Source organism: Scyliorhinus canicula, chromosome 9 (genome assembly GCF_902713615.1).
Source record: "Scyliorhinus canicula chromosome 9, sScyCan1.1, whole genome shotgun sequence".
NCBI classification, from domain to species: domain Eukaryota; kingdom Metazoa; phylum Chordata; class Chondrichthyes; order Carcharhiniformes; family Scyliorhinidae; genus Scyliorhinus; species Scyliorhinus canicula.
The window spans coordinates 82,475,104-82,492,509 of NC_052154.1; the positions used below are offsets into that span (position 1 = coordinate 82,475,104).

The window sequence follows — 17,406 nt, forward strand, 5'->3', positions numbered from 1 at the left end:
AGATCCATTATTTATAGCTCCTGATTGTTTCTTCCCTCACAGTTCTCAGCTTTTCTTCATACTTGCTGGAAGAATGGGGAGTTGGCTTCAGACCCTGGTGGACATTAACCCTGCCAACCATCACAGTGTCCCACAGAGATGGTACTGTACACTGGCACCATCACAGTGTCCCACAGAGATGGTGATGTACACTGGCACCATCACAGTGTCCCACAGAGATGGTGATGTACACTGGCAGACATCACAGTGTCCCATGGAGATGGTACTGTACACTGGCACCATCACAGTGTCCCACAGAGATGGTACTGTACACTGGCAGACATCACAGTGTCCCACAGAGATGGTGATGTACACTGGCACCATCACAGTGTCCCACTGAGATGGTGATGTACACTGGCACTCATCACAGTGTCCCACTGAGATGGTGATGTACACTGGCACTCATCACAGTGTCCCACAGAGATGGTGATGTACACTGGCACCATCACAATGTCCCACAGAGATGGTACTGTACACTGGCACCATCACAGTGTCCCACAGAGATGGTGATGGACACTGGCAGACATCACAGTGTCCCACAGAGATGGTGATGTACACTGGCACCATCACAGTGTCCCACAGAGATGGTGATGTACACTGGCAGACATCACAGTATCCCACAGAGATGGTGATGTACACTGGCACCATCACAGTGTCCCACAGAGATGGTGATGTGCACTGGCACCATCACAGTGTCTCACAGAGATGGTGATGTACACTGGCACCATCACAGTGTCCCACAGAGATGGTGATGTGCACTGGCACCATCACAGTGTCTCACAGAGATGGTGATGTACACTGGCACCATCACAGTGTCCCACAGAGATGGTGATGTACACTGGCAGACATCACAGTGTTCCACAGAGATGGTGATGTACACTGGCAGACATCACAGTGTCCCACTGAGATGGTGATGTACACTGGCACCATCACAGTGTCCCACAGAGATGGTGCTGTCCACTGAAGCGCCTATGGCGTATGATATGGCTGATGCCGAGTTTATTCAGGTATAGTGTGAATCACAAAGTGTTGGCCTGTGGAAAAATGTTTTCATTAGAAATTACTCTGGAAAAGCTCCAGATAAAGCAATAAGAAATAAATGCAACTAATTTTTTTATTTATTTAATATTTAATGTTGTTTTTATAGGCAATAACCTAAGCTTTATTAGTTCCAGGTTCAATAAGTTCATTTCAATAAGTTTTGCAAAAAAACATTGAACCAGTCCGGCCCTCGACTTGTCCCGATTTTTAAATTTTGGCCCACGGTGTATTTGACATCCCTGGGTTACGGGGATAGGGTGGAAGCGAGGGCTTAAATAAGTCGGTGCAGACTCGATGGGCCGAATGGCCTCCTTCTGCACTATATGTTCTATGATCTATGATTATGAGCGTGGTTGACAACGGAGACCCAGTGGATGTGATGTATCTGGATTTCCAGAAGGCATTTGACAAGGAGTCACACAAAAGGCTGTTGCATAAGATAAAGGCACATGCCATTACAGGTAATGTATTAGCATGGATAGAGGATTCGTTAACTGACAGAAAGCAAAGAGTGGGGTTAATGGGTGTTTTTCTGGTTGGCAATCAGTGGCTAGTGATTTGCCTCAGGGATCAATGTTGGGTCCGCAATTGTATCCAATTTATATAGATGATCTGGAGTTGGGGACCAAGTGTAATGTGTCAAAGTTTGCAAATTACACCAAGATGAGGGTAGAACAAAGTGTGCAGCGCACATTGAAATTCTGCATAGGGATATGTCATAATATACACACAAGTATATGATGGTGCACAGACAGGCATTGATTGACACACAGGATGACCAATGAACACACAGAACACAGCAGCCAATCACCAGACAGGAAACGGCCACTATAAAGCCAGAGGGCACTAGTTTTCCCGCTCTCTCTCGGGATGCAGCCTCTGAGACAGACAGAGCCCGTGAGCAACAACTAAAACATCCACCATGTGATAGCAAGATAGTCTGTTCAGGTTAGCCTCAGGTCTCTAGTCAACTCAGCATAGTGTCAACCCACAGTTAAAGTATGTATGATAGTTAAGAGTTTAATAAAATCGAGTTGCATTTCTTCAAGTGTTGGAAGCTTGTCTCTCTCACTACTGCAGTAAACGCAGTCCTCGCAGACCCAGCTTACCCAACACATCATGGTACCAGTAAGTCATGTTAGAGTTTGACAGACCTACCTTGAGATAGTCTGTCTTTGACCAGCGATCAGCCATCCGGAAACATGGACAGCGTCCGCCCTCCCCCACCGCTCCACATCGCCGGCAACCTCGGTGCCAACTGGAAGATATTCAAGCAAAAGTTCCAGCTGTATCTTGAAGCCACCGACCTCGAAGCCGCATCAGATGCCAGGCATATCGCTCTCTTCCTCTCTACAGCCAGGGACCATGCTATCCACATTTTTAAACTCCCTCACCTTTGCTGAAGTTGAGGACCAGACAAAGTTCAAAACAGTCCCGCTGAAGTTTGACAGCCACTGTGACATCGAAGTCAACGAGAGCTTTGAACGCTATGTGTCCTAGCAGAGGCTTCAGGGTAAGGATGAACCTTTTCAGTCCTTCTTAACCCATCTCCGTATCCTCGCGCAATCCTGCAACTACGGCTCCACTTCCGACTCCATGATCCATGATCCGCGACCAGATCGTTTTCGGGGTCCACTCCGATCCCCTCACCATCGCAATCGAGACCTGCACCCTACATGAGCACGCTAACAACCAGTACTCCCATATCAAGGCGGCAGAGACGGTGCGGCAAGGCCCCCACAATGCGGAGCGGGTGCAGGCCGTAAAACAGCTCCAGGGCCTGAGTCTGGATGAGGGCAGCCATTTCACGCACTTTTCCCAGGCTCCTGCGCATGCGCACAACGACCGAGGGGACGGCGAGGCCGACGACTGAACTGCGCAGGTGTGCACATCGTTCGACCGCACCGCATATGCGCGGTGGTGCACGGAGCGTCCTGACGTCGCCGCCATTACGTGCAACAACTGTGGCTCCGCCCGCTTAAAGCGGCAATGTCCCGCGAAATCTCGACGCTGTCTCCAGTGTGGCAAGCTTGGCCACTACACAGCCCTGTGCAGATCTGCTCAACTGCCCACCACACAGCAATCCCAGCCGCAGCGCAGGTACGTCTGGTCAGTGCAGCAACCCGCTGCAGACTCCGACTCTGACATGGTTCCAGATCCCGACACCGAGGGCCTCACATCCCCATTCCGGGTGGGCATCATCACCAAGCATACGATGCTTTCCGCAAAAAAGGTTAAACAACTCCCAGTGATGAGCATTGATCCGGACTACGAGTGGTGTGCCACCCTTACGGTCAACAAGTCTCGCATACACTTCAGGCTGGACACCGGCACTTCAGCGAACCTCATTTCGAAGTCTGACCTGGATACCATCCACGTCAAGCCGAGCATCCTTCCATCGGCCTGCCAGCTTCTCGACTACAATGGCAATGCCATTGCTGCCAGTGGCTCATGCCAGCTTACGTATCCGATCGTTCTTCAAAAGCCACCCTGCGTTTTGAAATAGTAGGGTCCAACAAAGCTTCCTTGCTCGGTGCTCAGGCCTACAAACTCCTGAATCTTGTGCAGCGGGTCGCCCGCTGAGGCATCAGCCTCGCCAGATGCCAACTTCCAAACCCAATTAGATGACATCCGAGCACAATACCACAGCGTCTTCGAAGGTATGGGCACATTCCCCTACAGATACAAGATACTCCTGAAACCGAATGCCACACCTGTGGTTCATGCACCGCGTTGGGTGCCGGCCCCTTAAGGACCGCCTCAAGCAGCAACTGCAAGACCTACAGGACCAGGGCGTCATTTCTAAGGTCACGGAACCCACGGACTGGGTTAGCTCCATGGTTTGTGTCAAAAAACCATCAGGGGAACTTTGCATTTGTATCGACCCCAAAGATTTGAACCGTAACATCATTAGGGAATACAGTAGTCCCCCGTTATACCGCGCTCCGCAATACCGCGGTTCGCAATATACCGCGGGGGGGCTGATTGACCCCAACTGTCAGTTGTGTCAATTTCAGCGGCCGGCTCACTTTGATCCGGAGAGGGAAGCTGCTCTCTCACTGAAACAATCAGCCGGCCGCTGAAATTGACACTGCCCGCTGCTCTCTCCCTCCAATCCAACTTTTAAGTTTAATGTTTCTGATTGGAGGGAGAGAGCAGCCGGCAGTGTCAATTTCAGCGGCCGGCTGATTGTTTCAGTGAGAGAGCAGCTTCCCTCTCCGGATCAAAGTGAGCCGGCCGCTGAAATTGACACTGCTGGCTGCTCTCTCCCTCCAATCAGAAACATTAAAACTTAAAAGTTGGATTGGAGGGGGAGAGCAGCCGGCAGTGTCAATTTCAGCGGCCGGCTCACTTTGATCCGGAGAGAGAAGCTGCTCTCTCGCTGAAACAATCAGCTGGCCGCTGAAATTGACACTGCCGAGGGGGGGGCGGGTGTTGGGGGGGGCGGGTGTTGGGGGGGGGGAAGAGGGGGGGGGAGAAGAGGGGGGGGAGAGAAGAGGGGGGAGAGAAGAGGGGGGGAGAAGAGAGGGGGAGAAGAGAGGGGGAGAAGAGGGGGGGGAGAAGAGGGGAGAGAGGGGGGGAGAAGGGGGGGAGGGGGGAGAAGGGGGGGAGGGGGGGGAGAAGGGGGGGGAGGGGGGGAGAAGGGGGGGGAGGGGGGGGAGAAGAGGGGGGAGAAGAGGGGGGGGAGGGGGGAGAAGGGGGGGAGAAGAGGGGGGGGAGAAGGCGGGGGGGAGAAGGGGGGGGAGAAGGGGGAGAAGAGGGGGGGAGAGGGGGGAGCATGTGGGGGGGCGGGTGTTGGGGGGGAGAAGAGGAGGGGGGGCGGGTGTTGGGGGGGAGAGGAGGGGGGAGAAGAGGGGGAGAGGAGGGGGGAGAAGAGGGGGGGAGAGGAGGGGGGGAGAAGAGGGGGGGCGGGTGTTGGGGGGAGAAGAGGAGGGGGGGCGGGTGTTGGGGGGGAGGGTGTTGGGGGGGGAGGGGGGCGGGAGAGGAGGGGGGGCGGGTGTGGGGGGGACCCCCCTGCGGGTGTGGGGGGGACCCCCCTGCGGGTGTGGGGGGGACCCCCTGCGGGTGTGGGGGAGACCCCCCTGCGGGTGTTGGGGGAGAGCCCCCTGCGGGTGTTGGGAGAGAGCCCCCTGCGGGTGTTGGGAGAGAGAGGAGGGCCCTGCGGGTGTTGGGGGACGGGGGAGGAGAGGGGGGGGGGGCGAGCCGGAGGGTGTGGGGGGAGAGGGGGCGAGCTGGATGCTGTGGGGGAGAGCAGGAGGGTGTGGGGGAGAGGGGGTGAGCCGGAGGGTGTGGGGGGGGGGGGGAGAGGGGGCGAGCAGGAGGGTGTGGGGGGAGAGGGGGCTAGTTGGAGATTGTGGGGGGAGAGGGGGCTAGCCGGAGGGTGTGAGGTGGGGGGGGGAGGGGGAGAGGAGGAGACAGAGCCCAGTGGGTGTTACATAAGAACATAAGAACATAAGAACTAGGAGCAGGAGTAGGCCATCTGGCCCCTCGAGCCTGCTCCGCCATTCAATTAGATCATGGCTGATCTTTTGTGGACTCAGCTCCACTTTCCGGCCCGAACACCATAACCCTTAATCCCTTTATTCCTCAAAAAACGATCTATCTTTACCTTAAAAACATGTAATGAAGGAGCCTCAACTGCTTCACTGGGCAAGGAATTCCATAGATTCACAACCCTTTGGGTGAAGAAGTTCCTCCTAAACTCAGTCCTAAATTTACTTCCCCTTATTTTGAGGCTATGCTGGGGGAGAGGGGGCGAGCCGGAGGGTGTGGGGGGTGGGGGGGGGGGGGGGAGAGGGGTCTAGTTGGAGGATGTGGGGGGAGAGGGGGCGAGCCGGAGGGTGTGGGGGGAGAGGGGTCTAGTTGGAGGATGTGGGGGGAGAGGGGGCGAGCCGGAGGAAAAAAAAAAGAAATTGACACTGCCGGCTGCTCTCTCCCTCCAATCAGAAACATTAAAACTTAAAAGTTGGATTGGAGGGAGAGAGCAGCCGGCAGTGTCAATTTCAGCGGCCGGCTGATTTCAGTGAGAGCAGCTTCCCTCTCCGGATCAAAGTGAGCCGGCCGCTGAAATTTTAATTGGATCCACGATGGGGGTTTTAAATTTATTTAAAAATCTATGCTAGCGCTTCCCATTGTGAGTCTACGGGGGTCTGACCTCTCCCCCCGCCCCCCGTAGACTCTCAATGGGAAGCGCATGCATAGATTTTTAAATAAATTTAAAACCCCCCATCATGGATATCCGCGGCTCGGATACAACGTGGGTTGGGGTCTTGGACCCCAACACCCGCGTTATAAAGGGGGACTACTGTACTACCCTATCCCTAAGTGAGAAGAGCTCACCAGCGACATGGCTCATGCCAAGTTTTTCACGAAGCTGGTTGCCTCCAAGGGGTTTTGGCAAATACAGCTGGATGCGTCCAGTCGAAAGCTCTGTACATTTGCCACCCCGTTTGGTCGTTACTGTTACAACCGGATGCCCTTTGGCAACATCTCCACCTCGGCGGTGTTCCACCGAATAATGGAGCAAATGGTGGGAGGGCATTGAGGGGGTGCAAGTGTACATCGATGACATCGTTGTCTGGTCCACAACTCCTCAGGAGCACATCGATCACCTCAAGCGAGTGTTCCATAGGATCCACGAGCATGGCCTCCGACTCAACAGAGCCAAATGCTCGTTCGGTCAACCAGAATTCTTCGCCCGCCACAGAGACTGAACTTATAGACTGAATGTTGCATTGTTTTGTGATCCGTTTATACATCTGTACATATTGTTTCATCCTAATTTGTTGTATGCCCTCTATCTGCACTAGACACTTTCCCATCTAAATACGTTCACGTACTTTGTATATAGTCAGGCTCCTAATCATGTAAATACGCTCACATACTTTGTACATAGTCAGGCTCCTACACATACTCACTATTTATTGACCTATACGTGTTTTTTTTTAAAAGGGGGGAGATGTCATAATATACTCCACAAGTATATGATGGTGCATAGACAGGCATTGATTGACACACAGGATGACCAATGAACACACAGAACACAGCAGCCAATCACCAGACAGGACAGAGCCACTATAAAGCCAGAGGGCACTAGTTTTCCCGCTCTCTCGGGATGCAGCCTCTGAGACAGTCAGAGCCCGTGAGCAGCAACTAGAACATCCACCATGTGGTAGTAAGACAGTCTGGTCAGGTTAGCCTCAGGTCTCCAGTCAACTCAGCATAGTGTCAACCCACAGTTAAAGTATGTATGATAGTTAAGAGTTTAATAAAATAGAGTTGCATTTCTTTAAGTGTTGGAAGCCTGTCTCTCTCACTGCTACAGTAAACGCAGCCCTCGCAGACTCAGCTTACCCAACACATCAGGATATAGATCGTTTAAGAGAGTGGGCAAGGATCTGGCGGATGGAGTACAACATTGGTAAATGTGAGGTCATCCATTTTGGTAGAAATTACAGCAAAATGGACTATTATTTAAATGGTAAAAAATTGCAGCATGCTGCTGTGCAGAGGGACCTGGGTGTCCTTGTGCATTAATCATAAAAAGTTGGTTTGCAGGTGCAGCAAGTAATTAAGAAGGCAAATGGAATTTTGTCCTTCATTGCTGGAGGGATGGAATTTAAAACAGGGAGGTTATGTTACAGCTGTAGAGGTTGCTGGTGAGGCCACAGCTGGAGTACTGTGTACAGTTTTGGTGTCCTTATTTGAGAAAGGATTTACTGGCACTAAAGGGAGTGCAGAGGAGATTCACTAGGTTGATTCTGGAGTTGAGAGGATTGGCTTATGAGGAGAGACTATGTAGACTGGGACTATACTCATTGGAATTAAGAAGAATGAGGAGGGATCTTAAAGAAACATCTAAAATTATGAAGGGAGTATATAGGATAGAAGTGGGGAGGTTGTTTCCACTGACAGAAACTGGAGGGCATAGCCTCAAAATAAGGGACAGCAAATTGAGGACTGAGTTGAGGAAGAACTTCTTCACCAAGTGAAGGGTTGTGAATCTGTGGAATGCTCTGCCCGGTGAAGTTGTTGAGCAGCACGGTAGCAGCACGGTAGCATTGTGGATAGCACAATTACTTCACAGCTCCAGGGTCCCAGGTTCGATTCCCAGCTTGGATCACTGTCTGTGCGGAGTCTGCATGTTCCGTGTCTGCGTGGGTTTCCTCCGGGTGCTCCGGTTTCCTCCCACAGTCCAAAGATGTGCAGGTTAGGTGGATTGCCATGCTAAATTGCCCTTAGTGTCCAAAATTGCCCTTAGTGTTGGGTGGGGTTAGTGGGTTATGGCGATAGGGTGGAGGTGTGTGGGCTTGGGTAGGGTGCTCTTTCCAAAAGCCGGTGCAGACTCGATGGGCCGAATGGCCTCTTTCTGCACTCTAAATTCTATGAACACCGGGTATCGTTGTATGCGGACGATCTGCTATTGTATGTGGTGAACCCGGTGGGGGGAATGCCGGAGGTGATGAGGATCCTTAGGGAGTTTGGGGATTTCTCCGGGTATAAGCTCAACATGGGGAAGAGCGAGTTGTTCGTGGTGCACCCGGGAAACCAGGAGAGGGGGATTGGTGAGCTTCCGCTCAAAAGGGCAGAAAGGAGATTTAGATACCTGGGGGTTCAGGTGGCGAGAAGCTGGGGGGCCCTGCATAAGCTCAACTTAAGGAGGCTGGTGGAGAAAATGGAGGAGGAGTTCAAAAGGTGGGATATTCTGCCGCTCTCCCTGGTGGGTAGGGTGCAGTCGGTTAAAATGACGGTGCTCCCGAGGTTTTTGTTTTTGTTTCAGTGCCTCCCCATCCTGATCCCTAAGGCCTTTAAGCGGGTTAACAGGAGCATTATGGGGTTTGTGTGGGTGAAGAAGACCCCGAGGGTGAGAAGGGTGTTTCTGGAGCGGAGCAGGGACAGAGGAGGGCTGGCGTTGCCTAACCTCTGCGAGTACTATTGGGCTGCCAACGTGGCGATGGTACGCAAGTGGGTAATGGAGGGGAAGGGGCGGTATGGAAGAGGTCGGAGATGACGTCCTGTGTGGGCACGAGCCTGGGGGCGCTGGTGCTGCCGCTCCCACAGACAAGGTACACTACGAGCCCGGTGGTGGCGGCGTCCCTCAAAATCTGGGGGCAATGGAGATGCCACAGGGGGGAGGTAGTGGCTTCGGTGTGGTCCCCGATACGGAAGAACCATCGGTTTGTCCCGGGGAAAATGAATGGGGGGGGGGGGTTCCGGAGCTGGTACAGGGCAGGTATTAGGAGGATGGGGGAACCTGTTCCTGGATGGGAAGTTTGCGAGTCTTGGGGAGCTGGAGAAGAAATTTGGGCTCCCCCCTGGAAATGCCTTCAGATACATGCAGGTAAGGGCATTCGTTAGGCGTCAGGTGGTGGAGTTTCCGCTGCTGCTGGCGTGCAGGGTCCAGAACAGGGTGCTTTCGGGGGTGGGGTTGGAGAGGGTAGGATCTCGGCAACTTATCAGGTGATGCAGGAGGAGGAGGAGGAGGCCTCGGTGGAGGAGTTAAAAGGTAAGTGGGAGGAGGAGCTGGGGGAGGAGATCGACAAAGGTATGTGGGCGGATGCCCTGGGAAGGGTAAATTCTTCCTCCTCTTGCACGAGGCTCAGCCTGATACAATTTAAGGTGCTGCACAGGGAGCACATGACCGGGGCAAGGCTGAGCCGGATTTTTGTGAGGGAGGACAGATGTGTGAGGTGTTCGGGGAGTCAAGCAAACCACACCCACATGTTCTGGGCATGCCCAGCGTTGGAGGAGTTCTGGATGGGCAAAGCGAAGACGGTGTCAAGGGTAGTGAATTCCAGGGTTAAGCCAAGCTGGGGGCTTGCAATACGTGGGGTGTCAGATGAGCCGGGAGTGCAGAAGGCGAAAGAGGCCAGTATTCTGGCCTCTGCGTCCCTGGTAGCCCGGCGCAGGATTCTGCTTCAGTGGAAGAATGCGAGACCCCCAAGCGCGGAATCCTGGATTAACGACATGGCTGGGTTTATTAAATTGGAGAGGATGAAATTTGCCTTAAGGGGATCTTCAGGCGGTGGCAGCCGTTCCTAGACTTCCTGGCGGAGTGTTAGGAGATGGTCAGCAGCAGCAGCAGCCCGGGGGGTTCATGTTTGGTTGAGGATTTACTATTGTTTACTGGTTAACGTTTATTTGTTTATCTATGCACTTTTGTTCTTGTTGTTTTATTATCTGTGTAAAGGGGCAGGGGGGGTTCTATTTTTCCTTTCTGTTATTTATAATATGTGAAAAGTTTGAATAAAAATTATTTAAAAAAAAGAAAAGGAACTGTGGAAAGCTACACCAACAGGACTGGAGTGACCCAATGGATAGAGGATTTGTAGAAGTGTGTCTTGCTGATGATAATCATACCCTTGAAACCTGAAGGTGAAAGCTTTTTGGAAAAAAAACCTTTTTATTTTTCCAATTAAGGGGCAATTTAGTGTGGCCAATCCACCTACCCTGCACATCTTTGTGTTGTGGGGGTGAGACCCACGTAGACACGGGGAGAATGTGTAAACTCCACATGGACAGTGGCCCGGGCCTGGGATCACACCCGGGCCCTCGGTATCGTGAGGTAGCAGTGCTAACCACTGTGCCATCCTTCTGAAGATGAAAGTTGTTGTCAGATTGCGCTCTTGACCCATTCTACACAAATAAAGAACAGCACATTGTGAAATTGTGTAATGCCATACATACTGCCAGGGAATGCTTGCAGTATTGTTACATGTGTCTTTGTTGTATTGACTATTTAATGTGAAATTTACATTTTAATTTGTAGTTAATTCATGTTAAATTTGCATTGCTTCTGCTTTGAGTTCAAGTCAAAGCTACAAAAAGTGTAATCTCGCTGGCAATTTGTTCACTAGCAACATCCTGGGGTTACCATTAATCGGAAACTGAAGTGGACTTGCCAAATTACTACTGTGGCTACCAGAGCAAATCAAAGGCTAGGAGCGGAATTCTCCCATCGGGAGACAAACAACCGACGCCGGAGTGAAACCCGGAGTGTTTCACTCCGGCGTCGGAGGCTGCTCCTCGCCCCCTATTCCCCCCCCCCCCGGGGGGGGGCTAGGAGTGGCGGCGCGTGAATCTCAGGCGGCGGGCCTTGACGCTTGCGTCAAAGCAGCGCGCCGGGAATGACGCGGCCAGCGTAGCCTAAGTGACGTCAGCCGCGCATGTGCGGTTGCTGTCTTCCCCTCCGCTGACCCGCAATACATGGCGGCTTGATCTTGCGGGGCTGCGGAGGGAAAAGAGTGCGTCTTTTAGAGATGCCGGCCCGACGATCGGTGGGCACCAATCGTGGGCCAGACATCTCCTGGGTACGTGGTGCTCGATCCTCCCTCTGCCCCCCCACAGGCCCCACAGAGGTCGCGCGCTGTTCACGCCGGCAGCGACCAGGTGTGGTTGGCGCTGGCATGAACCGGTCGGGTTCGGCAGGCCACTCGGCCCATCCGGGCCGGAGAATCACCGAGCGGCGATTCTCCGAGCGGCCTGTCGAAAAACGCGACACGTCATTTTGGGGGGGGGGGGGGGGGGGGGGAGGAGAATCGTGGGGGGTGCCAGGGCGGCGTGTCGTGATTCGCCCGGCCCTCCCGCGATTCTCCCACCCGGCGTGGTGTGCGGAGAATCACGCCCTAGGAATCCAACGGCAACTAACTCACCTCCTGACCCTCCCTTTGGATTGTGGGAGGAAACCGGAGCACCCAGAGGAAACACATGCAGACACAGGGCGAATGTGTAAACTCCAGTCACCCAAAGCCGGAATTGAACCCGGGTCCCTGGCGCTATGAGGCAACAATATTATCCACTGTGCCACCGTGCCAGCCAAACAGCCTTCCCCAACCCATTTTAAATATTTTTATATCCGGTGAATACAAATGTTCAAAGACTATTTTAAAAATATCCTGATTTTCTTTTCCAGGGTGCCACACAACAGTGTCCTGGAGATTGATCTTCAATGCCTGGACACTTCAGGACAATCCTGGAAGGTTTGCAACCTCATGCTCGATTGATTTCCTCCCATTGAACCGTGGAGCATCGAGAATCTTCCGGGGTGGAACATTCCAAAGATTCCCAACCCTTTGAGTGAGTGAAGTAATTCCTCCTCATCTCAGTCCTAAATGACCAATCCCTAATCCTGCGACTGTGGGGCAGCACGGTGGCTCACTGGGTTAGCACTGTGGCCTCACGGTGCCAAGGTCCTAGGTTTGATCCCGGCTCTGGGTCACTGTCTGTGTGGAGTTTGCACATTCTCCCCGTGTTTGTGTGTGTTTTGCCCCCACAACCCAAAGATGTGCACAGTAGGTGAATTGGCCATGTTAAATTGCCCAAAAATTGAAAAAATTAATTGGAGAATCTAAATTTTTAAAAAATCCTGCGACTGTGAGTTTCAGGGTTGGAAGACTGCAATAATTAATTAACTGATTGAACAGTGGGGTTCTTTGCCAGCAGTTGATTGTAATAAAAGCAGAGGAACAGGCTTTCACTGATCAGGGTTGGCATTCTGGTTTGATAACGTTAGCGCTTTACCAACATGGCTGCAAGTAGCACGATACGCATGCGTCCCATTACGAACATGGACACCCGCTCATCCTCTCCCGCACTGAAAGCAGACGGTCCTTTATCAACATGTCTGCTCCTGCCGTCACCTGTAGGACGTTACGCCTGCGCTTCATTCAACATGGCTGCGAACCGCCACCTGTAGCACTGTACGCATTACCAATATGGCCACCCGGTTTTCACCACGCACTTTATCCTTTATCAACATGGCCGGTCTGCTGTCACCTGTAGCAGCGTTCCCGTTTACGAACACGCCCCCCCGTTTTAATCTGCAGCAGAGTGCTTTGAGCTCCTTTACCAACATGGCCACAGAGCTGCGGGGCGCAGGCGCGGATAAACAGCAACCCCCGGTGTGCATAGCGGCAGACCCAGCGCTGTCATCACCATGGTTACGATGGGGCAGCGAGAAGAGGTTAAGAGGGAGGTACGATGCGAGCCAAAGTACATTGGCAGGGAAAGGAAACTGTCTCTCTGAGTTTCAGAGAGTGTTCACGTAGAGGAAATTATTCATACTGAAGCTGTAGTTTAGACAGGCTCAATATGAGAAGAGTAACAAGACATAAGCCAGTGTGTTCCAGCATCACTGCGTGACCCAGAGACATGTATGGCCAAGCCAGAGCTGGCCACAGTAACTGGATGTGGTGGTAATACAGGGGCACAGATTGCATAAGTATCAGAGCGTGGTTATAATGCAGAGAGGTCAATGAAACACACAGGTGGAGGTGCAGTGAGGTTTAAACCAGGCATTGTCAAACTCGGGGGCGCGACCCGTGGGTGGGTCGCGGGCGGGTGTCGGGAGGGTCGTGGAGCCGTCCGTCGTTGTGCTCCCGATCACGCAAATCTGCGCGCAGCAGCCGGCTGTTAATAACACCTGCTGCAAGCGGCCTTCAAAATGGCCCTGAACATGAAAAAAAATGCGGCCACGCTGCGCATGCATGCCAGATCATCGGCGTGCATGTGCATGTGCTGCCAATGATCGGGCACACATACGCAGTACGGCCGCTTTTTTAAAAAACGGTCGCAGATTTTTTTTTACAAGTTCGGGGGGCTTTTATTTGATAAAATGTTACAGGAAAAAATGCAGAACTTTGGACAGTTGGAGACTCCATACTTTCCGACACCGGAAGGCTTCACCTTCATCCAACAGATTCCATTGGAGGAGCATGTACGAGGGCCAAAGGGACCCAAATCCATCTCCTCCATTTTTGTCCAGTAAGAAGTCTTACAACACCAGGTTAAAGTCCAACAGGTTTGTTTCAAACACGAGCTTTCGGAGCGCAGCTCCTTCCTCAGGTGAATGGAGAGGTATGATCCAGAAACATTTATATAGACAAAGTCAGAGATGCCGGACAATGCTTGGAATGCGAGCATTTGCAGGTAATCAAATCATTACAGATTCAGAGAGAGGGATAATCACAGGTTAAAGAGGTGTGAATTGTCTCAAGCCAGAACAGTTGGTGGAATTTTGCAAGTCCAGGCCAGATGGTGGGGGGTGGATGTAATGCGACATGAATCCAAGTTCCTGGTTGAGGCCGCAGTCATGCGTGCGGAACTTAGCTATAAGTTTTTGCTCGGCAATTCTGCGTTGTCGTGTGTCCTGAAGGCTGCCTTGAAGAACGCTTACCCGGAGATCAGAGGCTTAATGCCCTTGACTGCTGAAGTGTTCCCCGACTGGAAGGGAACATTCCTGCCTGGTGATTGTCGCACGGTGCCCGTTCATTCGTTGTCGCAGTGTCTGCATGGTCTCGCCAATGTACCACGCTTCGGGGCATCCTTTCCTGCAGCGTAAGAGGTAGATTACATTGGTCGAGTCGCACGAGTATGTGCCGCGTACCTGGTGGGTGGTGTTACCACGTGTAATGGTGGTATCCAAGTCGATGATCTGGCATGTCTTGCAGAGATTGCCCTGGCAGGGTTGTGTGGTGTCGTGGTCGCTGTTCTGAAGGCTGGGTAATTTGCTGCAAACAATGGTTTGTTTGAGGTTGCGCGGTTGTTTGAAGGCCAGTAGTGGGGGTGTGGGGATGACCTTGGTAAGATGTTCATCTTCATTGATGATGTGTTGAAGGCTGCGAAGAAGATGTCGTAGTTTCTCCGCCCCAGGAAAGTACTGGACGACGAAGGGTACTCTGTCAGTGGTGTCCCGTGTTTGTCTTCTGAGAAGGTCGGTGCGGTTTTTTGCTGTGGCGCGTTGGAACTGTCGATCGATGAGTCGAGCGCCATATCCCGTTCGTATGAGGGCATCTTTCAGCATCTGTAGGTGTCTTTTACGCTCCTCCTCATCTGAGCAGATACTGTGTATATGGAGGGCTTGTCCATAGGGAATGGCTTCTTTAATGTGTTTTGGGTGAAAGCTGTAGAAGTGGAGCATCGTGAGGTTGTCTGTGGGCTTGCGGTAAAGCGAAGTGCTGAGGTGACCGTCCTTGATGGAGATGAGTGTGTCCAAGAATGCAACAGAATTTGGAGAATAGTCCATGGTGTGTCTGATGGTGGGATGGAATTTATTGATCTCATTGTGTAGTCGTTTTAGTGATTCTTCGCTGTGGGTCCAAAAGAAAAACATTTCATCGATGTATCTGGTGTATAACTTCGGTTGAAAGTTCTGTGCGGTGAGGAAGTCTTGTTCAAACTTGTGCATGAAGATGTTGGCATATTGAGGTGCGAATTTGGTCCATTTTTGTCAGCAGCAAACAAGGTAAGAGAAAATGGTGGTCCGCGCAGGTCGTCCGGCGTGGGTCCTGCAGGTCGGCCGGGTTGGGTCCCGAAGGTTGGCCAGTTGGTAAAAATGGGTCCCCGGAAAAAAGTTTGAGGAACACTGGTTTAAACCCCCACCTCACCCAGACTTACAGAGACGAATATGTGACTGAGGTCCATACAGAGTGTGAGGAAGGAGGGATATTCAAAAAAGGAGGGAGTGGGTGTTAGGTGGTGGTATACCTATCCCTTGCTGAGTGAAGAATACATAAGTATGTGCTAGAGTTTGATTCACAGCAAGCACCAGTTGATATTCAGGGCTGGGTGTGTGAAATGTCCATATTATGGTAATTTGAACAATGGAAATAAACAGTCAACTGTGCAAATGTAGATTATGTTCCCAGCATGTAATGTATTTTTTTGAGTTTTAAAACGTATGAGTTAAATACAAGTCTGCCGATAGGAGCGACTTGATACAATTAATTAAAAAGTAGCAGAGCTCATTGCTTATACATGATTTTTAAAATTCCCTTTCTCTAGAATGTCGGGACCAATACACAATTAAATCTGGTAACAATATGTGCAAGAGTGGAGGAGTAGTTTCAGCAACTGTGCAAGCCAGGGTAGGCCCATTGGGCTGTTCAACTGTAGACTTAACTTGGCTGTGGATTATACAGAGGGAGGTTTGTGTTGAACTTGGAATCAAATGCTACAAAGTCATATGATAAAATGGAGAAGGAGGCACCAAATTTACCTGTAGAGGTAAGGCTATTTTATTTAATTGTTCTTTTAATTGGATTTATCTTACAAATTTGTGCCTACCATGCCATTAGCTCCAGACTTGACTATTGAATACTTTCCTGGCTGGCCTCCCATCCTGCACCCTTTAAACTTGAGCTCATCTGAAGATCTGCAAAAAGTCCCGTTCACTCATCATCCTTTTCCTTGCTGACCTAGCTTGGTTCCCAGCCAGGCAATGCCTTGATTTTAAAATTCTTGTTCTTGTTGGATTTTGTACTTTGTTTATTGTCACATGTACCGAGGTACAGTGAAAAGTATTTTTCTGCGAGCAGCTCAACAGATCATTAAGTACATGAAATAAAAGCAAATATATAATAGGGCAACACAAGGTACACAATGTAAGTACATAACACCGGCATCGGGTGAAACATACAGGGGTGTTGTGTTAATGAGGTCAGTCTATAAGAGGGCTGCTTTGGAGTCTGGTAACAGCGGGGAAGAAGCTGTTTTTGAGTCTGTTCATGCGTGTTCTCAGACTTTTCTATCTCCTGCCCGATGGAAGAACTTTGCTTGTTTTCAAAGCACACTATTAGTTTTACTATATCATAGATGCATATAAGTGGCAGTTGCTCCTTTCTTTTGTTATGGTCCCTGACCAGACCCGGGGACATTGGGAGAAATCCAGTTAGCGTTCAAAGTAGATACAGATTGAGATTCAAGACATTTTCTTTTGGAATAATCCTCAATATTTGACGGGTTTGGAACAACAAAAACAAACGTTATATAAATTCAGAAATCTAAAAGAATTTACAGTATCTATTTTATACTCGAACAATCATGGTGAGTGTTCACCACCTGGGGTGGCCACTGCCCAACACAAAATGGAAGATTACAAAGAATGCAGGGAAAATGGACATGTTGCAAAAGTAAGCAGCTTGCAAAAGCGCTTGTGTATTCTGACTGCTGCAGAAACCAGACAGCCCTGTGAAAAAAAACAAGTTAGCATACTAATGAGGCGATACCCGCTGATTCCCAGGTACAATGGAAACAAGTTAACTCAAATCGCTACATTGAATAGAAGTCCAAAACATTAAGCCCCAAGAACCGCCCAGTGATCGAGGGACTGACCCGTTATTGGGGAAATTCAAATCAATCGATTGGGAAGAGACCCAATCGATTGCGAGTGTATAGAGGGTCCGCCCAGGTGGGCGCGAGACCCTGGGAGAGGTATAAGACAGAGACCCCGATCCCAGCTCGCTCTCTTGACCAGCTCCTCTTAGCCAGCGCTCTCCTTGACCACCGTTGCAGCAGAGGACCTTGAGAAGGGGAGGCCTGGTCAGCAGC

The 17,406-nt window shown here is 51.1% G+C and overlaps 1 protein-coding gene across 3 annotated transcripts in view; it reads left to right on the forward strand.

Moving 5' to 3' along the window:
• Window positions 1–12,849: 12,849 nt before the first annotated feature.
• LOC119971487 (F-box/LRR-repeat protein 2-like) overlaps window positions 12,850–17,406 on the forward strand; it is a 31,181-nt gene continuing 26,624 nt past the window's right edge. For all 3 annotated transcript variants that reach the window (XM_038807070.1, XM_038807071.1, XM_038807068.1), the window contains exons 1-2: window positions 12,850–13,054; window positions 15,862–16,083. In XM_038807070.1, the coding sequence (XP_038662998.1) occupies window positions 16,051–16,083 (33 nt within the window). In that variant the 5' untranslated portion in view covers window positions 12,850–13,054; window positions 15,862–16,050. The remainder of the gene's footprint in view (window positions 13,055–15,861; window positions 16,084–17,406) is intronic.